At 44.2% G+C, this 19,188-nt stretch overlaps 1 protein-coding gene across 5 annotated transcripts in view; it reads left to right on the top strand.

Moving 5' to 3' along the window:
* The window catches only part of LOC137651923 (uncharacterized), a 338,520-nt gene that overhangs the window by 297,706 nt on the left and 21,626 nt on the right, over positions 1-19,188 (top strand). For all 5 annotated transcript variants that reach the window (XR_011046133.1, XM_068385133.1, XM_068385132.1 and 2 more), the window contains one exon: positions 8,342-8,473. Coding sequence is in view for 4 of the 5 variants with exons in the window: in XM_068385133.1 (XP_068241234.1) it covers positions 8,342-8,473 (132 nt within the window). In the remaining variant the exon portion in view is untranslated. The remainder of the gene's footprint in view (positions 1-8,341; positions 8,474-19,188) is intronic.

A 19,188-nucleotide genomic window follows, 5' to 3' on the forward strand; every position in this document is an offset into this window, starting at 1 on the left:
GGAACCCCCAGTAGCCAGCAAGCTCGGACCTTGTGGTCCTGTTCGCGACGACCTTGAATTTCAAGCTGTCGCTGTACTTCTCCCCAGCCCCGGATCCCAAGGCACCCTGCCGAGATGTCTTCCCACATCGGTGGGACAACATCAACGTCTACGCCTTGCCACCGTTGGGTCTGTGGGGAAAGGGGGCTCAACAAGACCAGACTTTCGGTCAACCTGTCGGTGACTCTGATAGCTCCGCTACGGCATCAGGCAGAGTGGTTTTCGAACCTTCTGCATCCCTTGATGGAACTCCCGAGAGAGTTTTCCCCACGACAAGAGCTATAGCAACCACACCACTACATCTACCACAAGCCGTAGCTCTGCTTCGGCTCCATGCCTGGAGTCCATCCAGCATCTCCTCACTGAGAGAGGCGTTCCGCGACAGGTCGCGGAGCGGATGTCTTGACACCTGCGAAGTCATCCGCAGGGGTCCACCAGGCGAGGTGTAGAGTCTTCTGTGGTTGGTGTCGTGGGAGAGGTATCTCTCCCCTCGATGCCACTATTCCAGCGTTAGCGGAGTTATTGTCCATCTGCGGGAGGAATTGCGCCTTTTGCTCTCGGCGGTAAAGCCTATCGCTCAGCCTCAAGCCTGGCCTTCAGGCTCTAAGGTTAGACAATTCCTCCTCGCTGGATCTTTCTTCGCTCATACGAAGCTACGAACTTAACTGCACCCAGTCGGAAGTGAGACCTCCTCCATGGTACTGTACTTGGCTCGGGTTCTTAGGGATCTTAAGGCTTCTCCCTGTGAACCAGTACGCTAGTCATCTGACAGGCACCTGACTTAGAAGACGGTGCTCCGGCTCGCGCTGGCTTCGGCCAAGCGTATCAGCGTACTTCATGGTCTCTCGTAATACTGCCCATTCAAGAGGATAGGGAGAGGTAACGTTCGGGTTCGTCCCTGAGTCGGTTTCTAGACTCAAGATCTTGGAGTCCCAAACCTTCGGTTCGACTCCTTCAGGATTTCGAGTCTCCGTTCTGTAACAGATGACCCAGGCCTTTTCCTACTATGCCCAGCAAGGAGTCGGAGGTGTTATCTTAAAGAACAGCTGCAGTTCGTCCTCACGGGCAGCCCTGTTTGGGAGCACAGGAAGGACGAAGAGGAGGGTCACCAGGAATACCTTTGCAGCCTGGATTCTAGGACCATCCATCTCGCCCTGAATCCAGACCCTCCTCCGTCATGTAGCCTTAGAGCACACGATGTCAGAGGCGTCGCAACGTCTCTAAGAAGACTACTCTGTGACGCAGGTGCTACAAACTGGAGTCTGGAAGCGTCAGACGACCTTCACAGCTCACTACCTGCAGGACGTGACCCACAGGAGCCTCGATACGTTTTTCTATCGGCCTGTGGTGGCTATACAACAGCTGGTCTAACCTCAGGCTCCTTAATGGACAGGTAACAGAAGGTTGGGGGCATTGTTACCCGGTGTCAGACTGCATGATTGAAAGATGTATGTCTGACCCTTACTTCTTTCTTCATCCTCCCCTCTCTTGGGGAAAGCAGTATCCTAGGTTCTCTGCATAGCTGACCTCAAACCTCTGCAGGTAAACCATGCTTCCTTGTGTTCCTAGTATTAATATGATACTGTCGCGTCCCCCATACCCTGACGAGGTGGTATTGGGAAAGTCCTAGTCCAGAATTCCATCTAAAGGGCTTCAGGTCGACTGCCTAGGACAAGTCACGCTTCTTCCCTCCACACACAAGCTTATGTAGGCCGCACACTCCTTGCGGAGCAAGGAACTTGCGAGGTGCAGGGACTCTTTTTCTCGAAGTGCTGCTCACTCAGATTCCGAGTCCCCGGGTAAAGCCAAAGCCAGTATGGCTTGGGACTTTCCACCCTTCCTAAGGGGTAAGTCACCCTATGTAAATAGCGTGGTTTGTATTTCGGTTACGGAACAAATGACAAATTCGGAGATAATTTGTATTTTTCCTAACCATACAAACCTTAGCTATTTACACATATTTGCCCGCCAGCCCTGTTCCCCAAGTCAAGTCCTACCTCTAAGCGAAGTGAATCAGTTCACCAGTGTGTGAGGGGGGAGGGGTAGCTAGCTACCCCTTCCCCTACCCCTGCTAACTAGCGCAGGGGTAGTTAACCCTCGTTTAAAATCTAATGGCTCGCCATTTAAGCTACGCCGAAAGCAATACCCTATGTAAATAGCTAAGGTTTGTATGGTTAGGAAAAATACAAATTATCTCCGAATTTGTCATATTCATAAATCTGGATGTGTCAACAAATCTAAACATAATGACGTCAAGATAGAACCACACCCTATGCAGATAAAAACCCTGGGTCTTATGCTAGAGACAAACCCATTAATCGTCCAGATAGACCCTGTTCTTACACTGTGTGACGATCATAACTAACAGGATAAGCGTTCTTTTGAATGTTTATTCTTTTTCAGTAAATTTTTTACTGGTACAGGAAGCGGATAAGGGACGTGGAAAATTTCCTCCCTTCCCGAGAATCACCCCTACATCGGATGTCGAAAAACAATTTGACAGACGACGTAGACCTGGTCCTTGCTGTAGGCAAAGTACAGATAAATCTCTCTTGTCTCATAAAACAAGTTGTGAGAGACTTTAACTCCTCTGTTTCCCTATCAAGACATAGAAATGAATGTTCTTATGCTGGGAGCAAACTAGACTCCTTCCACTCCTTTTCCGCCTCCTCATCCCGTTATTACACAGGGAAAGGTAGGACGTTGGAGGAAGGATAAAGAGCTCTGCTAAGACAGAAAGTCCTCACCAAGATATCACTGTTGATGATTCCCTTGAAAACCTCTTGGCGCGTATAAGTACAAGCTCTGCTGATGTACCTTCACCCTTGAGCCCCCGTATTGAGCTAAGAAGCCTTTCATTTTATTAAGAGCATAAGCCTAATCCAACACAACAGGTTTGGACGAGCCTCCCTTTGCACAGACTACTAATAGACGATGCGGCATCAGCGATACTTTCCCGCTGTCTCAGAGCCCAGACTTAGGTTTGATGTGACCTTTTCCAACTAAACAAAGGAAACTCTTGAGTTTTTGAACTCCCAAGTCTCCGCCACGGAAAACTTGTTAAAAGCAAGTAGATCATTAAAATTTCCGCCATTACTTCTGCCACACCCGAGACATTTTCATGTTAACTCTTACGCTTTTCAGAGCCCTCTTCCCATTGATCCAAATGTGGCCAACTTGGTACCTTCAGTTCCAGCCGAGAGGCTGCCGAACTTAACAGCCACAATTTCAGGTCCTTTACTGGCAAATAGGAGGTAACTGCCATGGCAGCCATTCAGACCTGTTCATGGATAGACCACTGGTCTGGGGCACTCTCTCGCTTCGCCGTCGCAAGGAACCTCAAGAATAAGAATGAACGGGAGCAGTTCAAGGAACTCTTAAGATCTGGCGCTAAGGCCATAGAGTTCCTCCTCCACAAGAACATTTTCCTGTGGGGAAATTGTGTTCTGAAGAGCTGTGATGTCATAACAAAATGCTGTAGACTATTGTCCCCTAGAGACACTACCGTCCTTAGAAACTCTGACCATATCAACTCTCCTCTTTTTCCATCCTCAGATGTAATTAAAGTGATCGAGAAGTTAGAGAGACTGAGGTAGAGCCCTGTAGTCAACAGAGCAGCTGCACCTTGGTTGCCCAATCCCCAGAAACAGAGAAAGAACTCAACTTTTAGGCAACCTCCTCAACAGAGATGCCTTCTCCATTCCATGGATGGATAACAGGCTGGGAGGCAGAATCCTAAGCTTAATTTTTGTCGGAGAGGTCATCCCTTCAGCCAAAGAGGACATGGCGGCAGAGGTTCACGCTAGGGAGGGCTTATCCTCCAGTTTACCATCAGTTGGGGAATGCATGCAATGCACTCGGCAAAGGTGATAGGACTTATGGGCCAACCCTTGGACGAAAGAATTCCTTCTTTCAGGGTATCGGATCCCCTTCATAGATTAACCACCTCCTCTGACCAGGATCATCTAAAGACCTACTCCTAGCAGAGCAAGTCTCCAAGTTGCTAAGCAAAGAATCAGTAGAGGAAGTATTCGATAACTCTCCAGGCTTCCTGAGCAATCTATTCCTGGTAGAGAAGCAGACAGAAGGTTAGAGACCCATCATAGACCTCTCCCTCTTGAACCTCTCCAATTTACAGACAAGGTTCAAGATGGATACTCCATCCTCCATTTTCCCGGTATCAGGGAGAACAACTACCTTCTGACCATAACTGAAAGATGCTTACTTTCAGGTCTCCATTCATCCTGCTTCGAGGAAGTGCCTAAGGTTTCCCTTTCAAGACAAACTGTTCCAGTTCAGGGTGCTGTGCTTTGGCCTGTCTACAGCCTCTCAGGTCTTCACCAAAGTCTTTGTTCTTGTCTCATCCCGGACTCATGCCATGGGCATCAGGTTCGTAAGATATTTAGACGACTGGCTTCTCTTGGTGCTGCAGGCAGAGTGGCAAGGTTCAGGACTTTGGCAGCAATTTTCCTGATAGGGGACCTCCTGCCTGCTTGGACGTGGCAGAAGTTGTTAGGTCACCTCTCCTTTTTAGAGAAACTCGTCCTCCTGGGGAGATTGCATCTGTACTTGGTGCAGTGGGCTCTGAAGACCCAGTGGTCCTAGGCCTCAGACCATCCTGCAACCCTGCTGTGAGTACCTCAAGGTGTTATCAGACTTCCTATGTTGGCTGAAGTATGAGAACCTATTAGCAGGAATACCCCTTTAGGATCCTTCCCCACAGTTCATACTGTTCACAGATGTATCTTGCCAGGGATCAGGCACCCATATGAGAAAGGAACAGATCTCGGGCTTATGGTCAGAGGAAGACAAGAGCTTCCACCTAAACTTACTGAAAAGTAAAGCGGCACAACTAGCGTTACTCCACTTTGCTAAGACACTGCCAGGTCATTCTGTGGTATTGATGAGCGACAACTCCATGGTAGGGACCTACATCTCCGAACAAGCAGGCGTAACCTCTCTTCCGCTATGCAACATAGCAGTAGAGATGGTCATGAGGACACAGTACCAAGGCAATCAATCTCTTGGCGATGTTTATCCCCAGGAAAAGAAATGTCATTGCAGACCATCTGAGCCTTCGAGGGACAACAGTTGGTTCAGAATGGTCTTTGCTTCCTCTAGTGGCAAAGAGACTTGTGACTTTGTGGGGTTCCCAGTCTCTGGACATGTGTGCCACCCACCTGAATCACAAACTCCCTGTGTATTGCTCTCCAATCCCAGACCAAGCTGCAGTGATGGAAGACACATTTCACAACCTTGGGATGGTCTAGACTTCTACATCTTCCTACCGTTCTGTCTGATTCGTCAGACACTTAACAGAATCAGAACATTCAAGGAAGTCAGAGTAAGGCTTGTGGCCCCAAGGTGGGCAGCAGCAGAGTAGTATTCAGACCTGCTGGAACTTCTCACAGAAATACCAAAAGAACGTCCATAATGGCCGAACTTGCTACACCAACCTCACATAAGAAAATTCCACGACACAGTACATTGCCTGTCCCTTCACAGTTGGAGACTATCCAGCGTCTCCTCCAAAAGAAAATCTTTTCAAGACCAACTGTGAAGCAGCTCTCCGGATACCTCCAAAAGTCTTCCGCAGCAGTTTACCAGACGAAGTGGAAAATCTTTTGTGATTAGTGTCATAGGGGAAAATTGTTCCACTCAAGGCCAATATTCCCCTGATTGCAGACATTTTAGCGTTCCTAAGGAAGGTTACTGCTCGACATGGAGCCAAGTATTCAAACTGAAAGGACTGGACCTCTCAGATTCTTGGGAACTGTCAGCATTGATGATGAGTTTTGAGCAGTGTTGCCCTCCTTGAGAACTAAATCCTCCCCCCCCTCCTGGGATGTGACTAAGGTCCTATGGGCCTTGAAGAAAGCCCTGTTTGGACCTATGCATAAAGCCTTAGACAGAGATCTTACCTTTAAAATAGTCCTCCTCCTTGCCTTAGCTTTGGTCAAGAGAAAGAGTGAACTGCATGGTATATCTGACCTTGTGTCACATTCCAGATGGTGGAGAGAACTATCTTTGTCTTTTGTTCCTGAATTTGTGGCCAAAACTCAAAATCCGGTTGATAACAATATTAGATTGGACTCTTTCACGATCTTGTCTCTCAAAGAGGGAACTGATGACCTGGATGACATATTACTATGTCCTGTAAGATCAGTACTTAGATAACTAAAGAGGACCCAGTATCTCAGGCCCAGAATCTCCAATTTGTTTGTGAGCACTGGCTGGTCCAAAAAGGTATCCAGAAACACCATCTCTTTTTGGTTGAGAGAAATCATCATTAGAGCCTACAAGTCCTCAATGGAAGCATCTCCAAGGGCCCAACTTGTAACACATGATATACGTGTGTATGCTGCAACCCTAGCGTTCCACAAAAAAAACCACTTGGTAGCTCAAGTCCTAAAAGCAGAAGTCTGGAAGAGACAAACTACTTTTACGAACCACTACCTTGAAGATTGCACACACAGGCCCTTAGACACCTTTTCCATAGGACTCATTATTGTTGCACAACAAGTAGTCTAATTTAAGCTCTCATGAGACAAGTAACTGTTTCTATCCCAGGCATCAGTTATTCTCTGCATTATAAGGGTGTTTATGAGTATAAAGGTGAATGGTAATTTTGATCGGACTTGAAGCCCTCACTTAAGATCTCCTTAATACAAGTAAGAATGCCTTGAGTTTGGTGGCTGATATATTGCATTTGTTAATATCACAAGCTACTTGATGTTCATATCACTTCACCCTGGTAAAGCTCTGGAATTTAATAGAAGGACCTGCACTGTTCACAAGTAATTCACTTTGATCTCTTGCTATTACTATAGTAATTGTATCTTGGGTTAGTGGGCAAACCTCCTACAGCACGGAGACTTCCTCCCATTTGAGGAAGACTCCCCATTTAATGACTCATAAGTTTGCATCCGCCTGAACTGCAAATTTTATATAATTTGTATTTTTCCCAGCTATATAAACCTAAGTCGTTTGTGAAAGGTCCTTCTCAGCCACTCCTCAAGTCTTTGACCAGAAGGTTGTTATGATTAAACTCTTGAGACTAGTGTAGCCTGTCATGCGCAGTAGCTACCCAGCAACGTAGCTTGACGCAATCTATCGATTACTTTTTCAATTGTCTGGCCATAGAAAATAAAACCAGAAGTAACCATATTGAATGACTCATATTTGTATTGCTTGGAAAATTACAAATTATATAAAATTTGTAGATTATTAAATAAGTAATAGCAATGTTTTATCATTATTATTTTTTTTTTTTTTAAATAAGCACTGTAACTGATATGCATACTTTTCTCCAACTTCATTTCCAATAGAACTGCAAAACAGTGGGTATGATCAATAACTGAAAATTCAGAATTTTTCCATCACAACAAATTAAACAAGAATTTTAGTGTTGCATAGCTTCTGTCATGAGCAGTAAGTGTTGCTTTCCTTAAGACAATATGACATTATTTTATGTCTTTTACTTTTGAAGTTTTTATTAAAGTAACATTTAAGAATCTTGGTATTGATTATCACCGTTCCATCTATTTTATGTATGTTTGGATGATTATTGAATGATATAAGAATATTGCTATACTGTATAGAGATTTTACAGAGTGCAGTACATAGAGAAATAAAGCTACGAAAACAACACGTCCGAATCTCACTGGTGCTAGATAAGGAATGGAGGGTAGAAGCGTGGGTAGTGGTAGGGGTGGGGGGGGTTAGTCGTAGTAGAGGGCAGTAGTTGGATGTAGAACGGCATCTCGTAAAATCGGGGGATATAGGAAGGAGATGACTAATTGGTAAGGGACCTCTGGTAGTGGTTCTAACACGCCCCAGTTACTATACCGACACTCTTTTAGAGTGAGCGAGCTGGGTTTATTCCTGGCATTCCATGCAACTTTTCTCTGGTATTTTTAGCAGTATTTATACTTTAAAAATGGTGCATTAAAGAGCATTTCACTGGGCGACACAGGTCGAGCCCAGAAATAGATTTTTCCTTTATCAAAATCCCTTTTATGCATTTGTCAAAATGGTTTTAAAATTTTATTATGCTGAAATAATTCTGGTTTCCAAAATATAGTGATGAGATTACTGACAGAAGTGGTCCTGAGGACTTTAAAAAAGAATTTGTGCCAAGCTAACAATAACCAAAATCATTGCACAACCAGCTCATGGTGTACTTGAAATTTATATTACATTGGATACATACTAATCATGATAAATTTTACGTAAAGCTCTTTGAAGTAAAACATGCTGTAGCTTTTAAAGCCATAAGACCTCTACAGTATTTCTTTTGCAGAATTCTTAGATGAAGATGATCCTTTTGTTGATGATGACAACGATCCTGATTGGGTTGAAGAATATACTTCCAAGGGTAACAAGCTTAGATTAAATGTTGTACCCAGTAATGATTTGTCTGTCAAATCTAAAGGTATGTTATCATTTTCATTGTGCAATATCTATAGCTATAGAGTACGACTATTGAATTTCTCATATTGTTTACATCATTAACAGTCACAATATTCTATAGAATAGAATATTATTATTTTAGATGAGTTGTGTGAAGGGATTGTTCTAAGATAATGGTTGGAAATTAAAGCAAGTTGAATGTTAAAGTGTTTAACGGTTAATGAGGTCTATAAATGCTTTAAACAGTTTGATAGACATTTTTTTTTCTAAGGAAATTTAAAATTCATGAAAATAAACAGGATTTATAACTTAAATTTATTTTGTTCCTACGTGAATATAAACCTTTCGTCCTTTAAAATAGATTTCTTCTGGCGCAAATACAAACCTTCCACTATTTATAGGGGTATTTTTTTCGGCGTAGCTGGAAGACGAGCCATGATAATTTTAGTGAGGGATAACTACCCCATCTACTAGTTAGTGGGTGGGGCTGGGGTAGACTGGCTACCCCGCTCACTCATACCTCTCGGCTGAGTAACCACTTTTACTTTCTGGCTCGGTAAAGGACGGCCATTCCTCCGCTTTTTCCTGCAAAGACTTGCCTTGATTGTTAAACAGGCAATTCTGTTCATCTTATTCATTTTATTTATTTGGATGTATGTGTTGTTTGTGTATATACATACATACATACAGTTAACTCCCCATTAAAACGATTTTGAAGTTACACGAGTTCAAATTTATTGAGATATATTCTGTTAACACGAAATGTTCGATGTTACATGAGTTGAATTTCCCGCCTGAGAGCGAGAGAGACGGGTTTAATAAGACTCTATTTAAGATTACAAACAAATAGATTTTAGTTTTTAATGTAGCACCAAAAAGGTAGTCTAATTTTAAATTATATTGCAATTGTAAAATATAAACTTAATTGTTATATTTAACAATGTTTATATTCAACGGATTTTGAAGCGAAGCGAAAAATCTATTTTTGGGTGAGATGGCCAGGTCGTCTTGATGGAAGTTTCCTATTGGTAGCTTTCTGAGGGATATTTGGCTACAGTGATATTCCCAGAGAATTGACCTTTAGGTCTCCAGAATTCTAACTCCTGGCGCAAATATTCTTAAAATTTCTCTTAAGGATATCGCATAATATCAGGGGACGTATATCTTGATACGACACATGGCAATCTTCACCCCGAATAGCGTTTTCATTTCGAGGGGGAAGAGTGGCGAAACTGAAGGGGAGCCATTATCAAGGTTACCCTTCTTCCCGTACTATTACAAGGATCCAAGATGGCGCTCATTCCTTGTAGCATTGAGCATGGTGCTACAGGTATAGTAGTTTTGGGAGGGATCTTGCCTAAGCCTTTTCTATGGAAAAGGAGGGCGGGTCCATCAGGACGACATGGCCATCTCACCCAAAAATAGATTTCTCGCTCTGCTTCAAAATCCGTGTTTTGGGCTCAAGCCATGTCGTCCTGATGGAAGTTTACCAGAGAATTACTAGAAAGTACTGTATCTGTGGATTTGTATAAGTCAACGTCATACAAAAATTGTCCCAAGGACAATTTTTGTATGGTCATACTGTACATACCATTGAGAAATATGATGATACAGTTATACGTCATTACCACTAATCATGGAACAATGTTAGGGCTTCCTGCCCCCTGCAGGGAAGTGTCGTGCTAGACAGTAAAAAAGAGTCTTAAGGTTTGTATATTGTAGGAACAGATATAAGTATCAATCAGAACTATCTGTTTCATTTATTCCAGTAATATAAGGTTTACTTAGGAAATTAAGTAAAGAACTCTGGCTATCTTTATTGTGCTATTTGCAGGGCGAAATAAGACACAATTACACTTTTAGTCATTTATTTAGGCTAAATTAGTAAATTGGATAACAAGTGTAAATATAGATAGAATTATGCATGCAGCAGTTACAGATAAAGTTTTTCTACCTGAAAGCGAAGATGTTAATGCCACTATAAAAATTGAAAAATTTGGAAAATTTATCAATATAATTTCAGTAAATGTTGGATACTATCAACACTGTGTACAATTTACACATGGCACAAGTGTTATCTGTATAATTCTTCACCTGAAAATTTGAACAGTCCTAGTGTCACCATGGTGACACTCATATAAAAGATATTGCACTAGAGGTGTCCACACCTTTTCACCCAAATTGATAGTCCCCATCAATTCACTGTTCATCGCAGCACTAGACGACAGGTTTTACTACACTACCTGCCGCCGCCACGTAATGCTTCAGTTCGTGCACTTGCTTCGCATAATGTTTGTAGAACACTCTGGATGATCTCCATCCAGTATATGAGCGAAGACGCTCGAAGTCCATATACTGAAAGAAGTTCAGTGAGGAAGCAATTTTTCCTGGATCATGACCTGCAGGTGTACTGTCAGGATCCGCTCTGCGAATAAAGAAGGTGAGCTTCGCCCTCAGTTGTTTCAGGGATAAGTTCGATCCCGAGGTTTCTCCTTTGAAGAGCTGTCCTCCCCTGAAGTGTGAAGTTCTTCGAAGATAGACCTTTAGACATTCTACGGGACACAGAGAGACATCTTCCTTCAGAGGGCAGAATCTCCAGGGACCCCATCTCTTAGTGGGTAGCTCATTCTTGGCGAGAAAGGTAGGATCAGGAAAGAGATTCAGTTCTCCCACTTCTGTGAACTGAGTATGGCCCTCATCTCTTGATAGGGCTACTATTTCACTAACTCTAGCCCCTGAGGCTATAGTGAACAGGAAAATAACTTTTTGGGTAAGATCCCTAAGAGAACAATTTTCATTGTTCAAGGTTGAGGCATAGTGTAGAACCTTGTCCAAGGACCATGAAATGGGCTTCGTAGGTGCTACAGGTCTAAGTCTAGTGCATGCTTTCGGGATCTTGTTATAGATTTCGTTCGTCAGGTCCACTTGGAAGGCGTATAGAAGAGGTCTAGTCAATGCTGACTTACACATAGTTATCGTGTTGACAGCTAGGCCTTGTTCATGAAGGTGGATGAAGGACAGGCAGAAGTCTATTGAGACTTCTTTCAGGTTTTTTGCTTTAACAAAAGCAACCCACTTTTTCCAAGACGATTCGTATTGTCTTCTAGTTGACTTTGCCTTGTATTCTTCTAGGAAGTCTATACTTCCTTTTGAGATCCCAAATCTTTTCTTAACCGCTAAGGTGAGAAAGTCATGAGATTTTTTGTTCTCTGTGATGAAGCGAAGAAAGTCGACTTCTGAACCAGTTGAGATAGAGCAGGGTTCGGTAGAGGGACCAGCCTCAGCTTCAGTTCCATTTCCAGAGGGAACCAGTTGTTCTTGTGCCACTTGGGGGCTACTAGAGCTGCTGTTCCCTTGAAGGATCTCAGCTTGTTGAGGACCTTCAGTAGGAAATTGGTTGGAGGGAACAAGTGAATCGTGGTCCATTCGTTCCAGTCAAGGGACATGGCGTCCATCACCTCTGCCAGAGGGTCCTCGTATGGGTCTACATACCGAGGTAGTTTCTTGTTGTCGCTCGTCGCGAAGAGGTCGATCTGCAGTTCCGGGACTTGTTCCAAGATGAAGGAGAATGAGTCTGCGTCTAGGAACCATTCTAACTCTATCGGCTTTAGCCTGGATAGAGCGTCTGCCGTCACATTGCGGAACCCTTGTAGGTGAACTGCTGATAAGTGCCATCTCTCTTTTTTTTGATAAACGAAAGATGGCTAACATTACATGGTTGATGTGGGGCGATCTCGAGCCTTGTCGGTTTAGACATCTCGTTATCACTTCGCTGTCCAAGATCAGCCTGATGTGGGCTGATCTGCGAGGGGAGAGTTTTTCAATGACAAGAGGACTGTCATGGCCTCCAGAATATTGATGTGAAAGGTCTTGAACAGGGATGACCAAGTCCCTTGGGCTTTCCTTTGGTGGGAGTGACCTCCCCATCCTTCCGTCGAGGCATCCGTGTGGATGGTTACTGATGGTGTAGGTGGTTGGAAGGGCACGGTCCTCGTTAGGCTCTTGACCTTCGACCACGGCTTGAGCAGTGATCGCAGTAAGGGCGGTATCGGTCTTTGTAGATCTCTTCGAGCGTTTGATGCGTATCTTCTCCAGACTCCTGACGCATCTTTCAGCTGTGCTCTTAGCACTGGGTCTGTTACTGCTGCAAACTGGAGAGAGCCCAATACTCTTTCTTGTTGGCGTCTTTAGATCCTGTCGGATTTCAGTAGTCTCTTGACGGACCCTGCAATCTCTCTCCTCTTCCTTGAGGGAATGGAGAGGCAGTGTGACTTCAAGTTCCAATGGATTCCCAGCCATTGAAACTCTTGAGCTGGAGAGAGTCGAGACTTCTTGAAGTTGATCTTGAATCCCAGATGTTCCAGGAACTGGATCACCTTCTTGGATGCTTGAAGACAAGCCGTCCTGGATGCTGCCCACACCAGCCAGTCGTCCAAGTACGCTGCTACCTGAACGCCTTCTAGGCGTAGTTGTTGAACGACTGCGTCTGCAAGTTTCGTGAAGATCCTTGGGGCTATGTTTAGTCCGAAGGGCATGGCTCTGAAGGCATACTTTTTCTTCTTTGGCTTGAATCCTAGGGAGGAGGAGAGGGGGCGGCTGACTGGGAGATGCCAGTAAGCATCTGCCAGGACTATTGAGACTGTGTACGCCCCTTTTGGTAACAGGGTCCTTATGTGCTGAAGGGTTAACATCCTGAACTTGCTGTTCTCGATGAACTTGTTGAGTGGTGACAAGTCCAGAATGACTCTGAGTTTGTCTGAGTCCTTCTTGGGAACACAAAACAGCCTTCCCTGGAATTTGATGGACTTTGCTCTCCTTATAACCTGTTTGCTCAAGAGTTCTAAGGTATATTCTTCCAATGAGGGGGTGGAGTGTTGGAAGAATTGAGGAAATGATGGTGGAATCTAGTTCCATCTCCATCCTAGTCCATGTTTGATTAGGCTGTGGGCCCAAGGATCGAAGGTCCAACGATCCTGAAAGTGTTGGAGCCTCCCTCCTACCTGAAGCATCTCATTGCTTCGATTGTCCGGAGGGTTTACCTCCCTGACCGCGTCCTCCCCTACCTAGTGAGGGGTGTCTTGAGGAGCCCCGTCTGGAGCCTCTACCTTTGGGACGAAAGGTAGTGGTTTGCCTCTCAAATTCAGGGTTGAATGCTGGTGACTGGGCAACTAGCTGCTGAGGCACCACTTTGAATGTGGTCTGTGGTTGAGCAACCACTTGGGGCATCGCAGTCATGGTGACTGTAGGATGTTGCTGGGCAGTCCGAGAGGGTAGTCTAGGCTTCTTGGTCTTCCTTTTAGGTTGGGGAAGACTTCCTTTTTAATGAAATGCCCCACTTCTGGAGAAGGTTCCTATTCTCCGTGGCGGCTTTATCAACTACCTCCTTGACCACTTCTTTTGGGAAGAGGTCTTTACCCCAGATGTTGGAAGATATCAGCTTCCTGGGTTCGTGTTTTACTGTTGCTGCAGCAAACACGAACTCTCTACAGGCTCTCCTAGCCTTCATAAAGGTGTACAGGTCCTTTACTAAGGTGGCCATGTGCATTTTGGCCAGGACCATGAGCATGTCTGGGGTGCTTTTTAGGCCTGCACACATCTTTATGCAGTTCTGTAGGGATAGGGATACCGCAAGTCTCTCCTTCATCTCTTGCTCCTTGCGCAAGAAAAAGTGACAGTTTCGGGAGATTTTCGCTGAACTGTCGTCCCGCGATATCTGCATCCAACTTCCCTACTGATAAGGTTAGGTGGACTTCCTTCCATTCCTTATCTTCCATGGGCAGGGCTAACGACAGAGGCCTGCACTCCTCAAGTGCAGGGCATGGTTTGCTTGCCTCCACTGCCTTGGCAACAGCTTTCAAAGCCTTCATTGTAAAGGGGAAGGCTATTGAAGCAGGAGCAAGAAAGTTAGGGTGTTTCTTACTCAAGGCAGACGCTTCTAATTTGTGTAACCCCCTTCTTCAGGCTGCTCGACAAGAGAGCCTGTGCCTTGTCGTGGTCAAAAACCATGACCTCCTTCGGTTCCATCTCTTTTGACGCTGGCTCCTGCTTCAGTCGAATGAAGCAGTCAGGGTAAGCATTAAAGCTTGGCCAGAACTGCATGTCGTCTAAGGGGACGGCTCCCATCTTCTCAGAGATGTAGAGCTTGCCGTTGGTAATCGGCATAAACTCCGCGTACCTCCAGGGATTCGTCTCGGAGCAGGGTGGGAGGTCTTGGACTCTGGGTCGCTTGAATGACCCTCGGGAGGCGGTGAGTCGAGCTTCACGGAGCTCTTTCTCGAGCCTCGCTTCCCTTGCTTCGCCTTGCTTGCGAATATTCTCCATTAAGGCCGTAAGATAAGGCCAAAACTGCCTAGCTCATGTTGTCCAATGGAGGGGTAGAAGCAAAAGATGTCGAGGGTATCGGCTCCAGCGCCAGCACAGATGGAAGGGACTCCGACTCGACTTCTTCTTCTTCAGGAGGTAGAGTAGACTCCTCCTCGGGATCATCCTTCAATAGATTCTTTTCAGTGTCCGCGGACACTTCAGATATCCTTTCCTCCTGGTGGATGTCCATGCCTTGCAACGCCTCACTGACATCCGTCTCAATGGCAATCTGGACGCAAGGAGGTCCGGGTCGTGTTTGGGGCACGACAGCTTCACTACCTGCCTTCGGGAACAGCAAGCTACGCATCCTGACGTTAGGTAGGTACGGTCCCGGAGAGTTCTTCTGGAACCCTTGTACCCATTTGCGCAGCTTTTCTTGTGCTGCATCCCTCGACTCCGTTGACTTGGAGTCGTCAAAACCTTCGGCCACCAAGGCCAGGCAGATGCTGCAGTCTTGGGGGCCCCAGTACCGCAGGATTTTGGTAGTAATGGTGCAGGCGGCATGAGACCTGCACGCTTTGTGACCACAGAAATTCTTATCCTGTGGTTACAGAAGATCACCTCACACTTCATTTGGGGTTCCTCCTGTAAAGAAAGGAAAATTAAATGAGTATGTATGCAGTTGTTTATCACAATGATAAACAGGTTATGCAAAATATTAATATTTTAACCATTATAGCTCAGGATAGTAAGCTGGAAAGGAAATAGGAAAGACACATACTTGTGTCTCCTGTCCAGCCAATTGCTGTGACCTCCCCCCAATATTAAAGTTTTTAGAGTTACCTTATCAAGGCAAACTCAAAAGAGAAGGGTTCTAACCTCTAGGGATAGGATAAGTGTATACTAACACTGACCCTTCTTAAATTATTTAATATTGTGGGGTAAGTTATCAACTGATTACTTATCAGTGTATTGAAAGAATTCTTTCTTTCAATATAGAATTGGTCTCAACAATAGACTGCAAGGATACACAAGGTATGTTGGAAAATAACTACTGTATAATATACACTAGAGTTCTCTGTCTGCTGTATATACTATACTGCAAATATACTGGCTACTGTATAATCCTATACTGTAGTTCAGCCAGCAATATGGCTAGCACCTGGTGGCACGGTCCGACAGAGAGAGAAAGCATGGAGTGAAGGGCTGCCTTATTAAAATGTATGTTTACAATAAATAAGGGTGTAGGTATATAACCTAACTGCCTTCTTCCAGAATGAGGGTTCAAATGGAAGGGGAAAATGCATCATTCAGACTTCCATCCAGCCACAACATCCGTTGCCGGTTGCTGCCGGTTTCAGGGATGTGAATGGCAGTCCAAGGGAGGACTGAAGAACACTCAACGGCAGAGGGGTCTCCCACTGCCAGCCGTCATAGTCGGCACAACCTTTCCTGGAGCCTTGCGTCCATAGGAAAAATACAGAGTGGCTATTAAGCCGCCTGTGTAGGAGCCCGGCCGGCACTACGATCTACTCGGCAAGCGGGGAGTGTTAGACGACGGCCACAGGATTGCGATAGCTATGCCATCGCTAAAGGACAGAGAGGGGCAGGGAAAGGGTCCTGTATCAAGTGTTAGGAGAAGGCGGCAGGATTGCCGCCACTTCCACACAAGGGTGAAACTTTGTTTCAGTATCGGTGCCATCCTAGGCGGCAGAAGAATATCTATTCTTCAGCCTAGGGTCTGCCGAAACAGGACTAGTCTTCTAGACCTCAGGGGAGAAGGTGGCGGCATTATACTACCACTTCAAGTGCGGCCTAGGGAGGCTTAGCCTCCTATGCCAATAGCTTTAAGCTGGCAGGGGAGTGACTACTCACCCTGCAGCCCGGCCGCCAGCATAAAGACTAAATACTCTGAGGTTCTGTCGAAAACCCAAGCCTGGATACTCGCTGGCAAGGTTGGGAGACAGAAAACACTAGCCTAGTCAAGCCGGAGTGACTACTCTATGGCGAGACCAAGATAGGGTAGTTGCCTATGGCGGCACTCAGAGGGAAGGAGGGATTACCCTTAAATCTCCACAGGAGACGAGTATCGAGTTGTATGAATAATTCTACGAGATATACTATCTCCTGTTGAATTGATAAAACAATACACGAGGGTAAACGGGGATAATGTATGAAAGTATACTAAAGCGCCTAGGCTATGTAGCCTAGCGCGGGCGAGATCTTGGTTACCTAAATCGCCGAAAATCTAACGTATACGATCGATATAAGGAAGAGGAAATTTGTATGCATAAATATATCTTTACTATTATAATTATGCGTAAATAGCTTTCATAATTTATTAATGCTATTACAACCGGGAATGTCGTTCTGTTAACTAAATAACGCATGCATATCGAACGACAGCGCCCATGGCGCCTCCGGTGACCGGCCAAGCTCTATAACACATTAAATTACACTAATTTCACTGTGAAGCAGGAGCTAAAAATTATACACTGTAAAGAATGAATACTCAACTTTCCAGAGGCAGAAGAAGCTGGAGATTGCATTATAATTCCTCTCAATAACGATCAAAAACGTTAGATAAACAGGGAAAACCACCGTGCGAAATCGCTACAGAAATAGGAATGAGCGCCATCTTGGATACTGGTAATAGTACGGGAGGAAGGGTAACCTTGATAACGGCTCCCCTTCAGTTTCGCCATTCTTACCCCTCGAAACGAAAACGCTATTCGGGGTGAAGATTGCCACGTGTCGTATCAAGATGTACGTCCCATGATATTATGCGAAATTTTAAGGATATTCGCGCCAGGAGTTAGAATTCTGGAGACCTAAAGGTCAATTCTCTGGGAATATCACTGTCGCCAAATATCCCTTAGAAAGCTACCAAGAGGAACCTTCCATCAGGACGACATGGCTTGAGCCCAAAAAAGTAATTTGTATTTTTCCTAGCTATACTGTACAAACATTAGTCCTTATAAAGTTAAATTTTCCACCTCAAACACACCTCTCAGTCAGGAGCCAAAGGTCAAAAGTTAAGTACTTTCTAAATGTGGAGGGTCAGGGCTACTTACCCAGAGTCACCGCCTGATGTTAACTACCTCATTAACAAATTCATCGGCCATTCAAGCTCCACTGAAGATATTTTCCCGGTTTTAAAGGACTCGGATATGTATTAGTAGGAGAAATACAAATTACCGGTACTTTTAAATTTTTTTTGTATCATCATACCTTCAAAGTTCCCCTTCTCTTAAACTGATAAAATTCGCTAGACCTACTTAAACTTTTTTTCTTGTGTGTAGCATCACTTTAATTCTAACCTAGCTTTTAGATGATTTATGATATGAATTCATTTTATCATCATTAAGGTGCCTGAAAACTTTAAATCAATCAATCAATCATCATTAAGGTTTACACATCATTAAAGAAACAATTGGAGCCATAGCAAGGAACACGCAAAGGTTTTGGATTAACTATTTTCTAATATAACTTACAGTACATGTCTTGCAATTAAGACTATATCATGTTAAAACACTAAAGTAAGATTGAAATGTAAATACTGTGAGTTAAAATCACAAGAGTAAACAAATACCTGTATAGTCATTGGACAGTGAACAACTCAATAAGTCTGAATCACTGTTATTGGTTTTTGCCTGGGGGCCTCCTTTTTTCACCTTCTTCCTGGTACATAACAGGTTGATGGCAATGTAGCAGTTCCACGAAGGGGGAGTGGAATTGGTGCTTTTAAAGAAAATTGTATTAATTTTCCTGTTGGTCAAGTTGGTACTTGCAGTAAGTGGCCAAGAATAAACTTGGTTGGGGGAACACTTTTAGTCAGGAAAACCTGCTCACCCAGACACCCTTTAGACAAAGCTAGTCTGTTGGTTGAGAGATTCTTGATTATTCTTCTCTACTCCTTGCAATCCTGACAGACTTTCACATCTTCATTGAAATTTGTATTGCATCTTGCTAACAAATTACTGATGTTATCCTTCCTGACAGACTTTCACATCTTCATTGAAATTTGTATTGCATCTTGCTAACAAATTACTGATGTTATCCTTCCTGACAGACTTTCACATCTTCATTGAAATTTGTATTGCATCTTGCTAACAAATTACTGATGTTATCCTTCCTGACAGACTTTCACATCTTCATTGAAATTTGTATTGCATCTTGCTAACAAATTACTGATGTTATCCTTCCTGACAGACTTTCACATCTTCATTGAAATTTGTATTGCATCTTGCTAACAAATTACTGATGTTATCCTTCCTGACAGACTTTCACATCTTCATTGAAATTTGTATTGCATCTTGCTAACAAATTACTGATGTTATCCTTCCTGACAGACTTTCACATCTTCATTGAAATTTGTATTGCATCTTGCTAACAAATTACTGATGTTATCCTTCCTGACAGACTTTCACATCT

The sequence above is a fragment of the Palaemon carinicauda genome, chromosome 13, assembly GCF_036898095.1.
Source record: "Palaemon carinicauda isolate YSFRI2023 chromosome 13, ASM3689809v2, whole genome shotgun sequence".
NCBI lineage: Eukaryota > Metazoa > Arthropoda > Malacostraca > Decapoda > Palaemonidae > Palaemon > Palaemon carinicauda.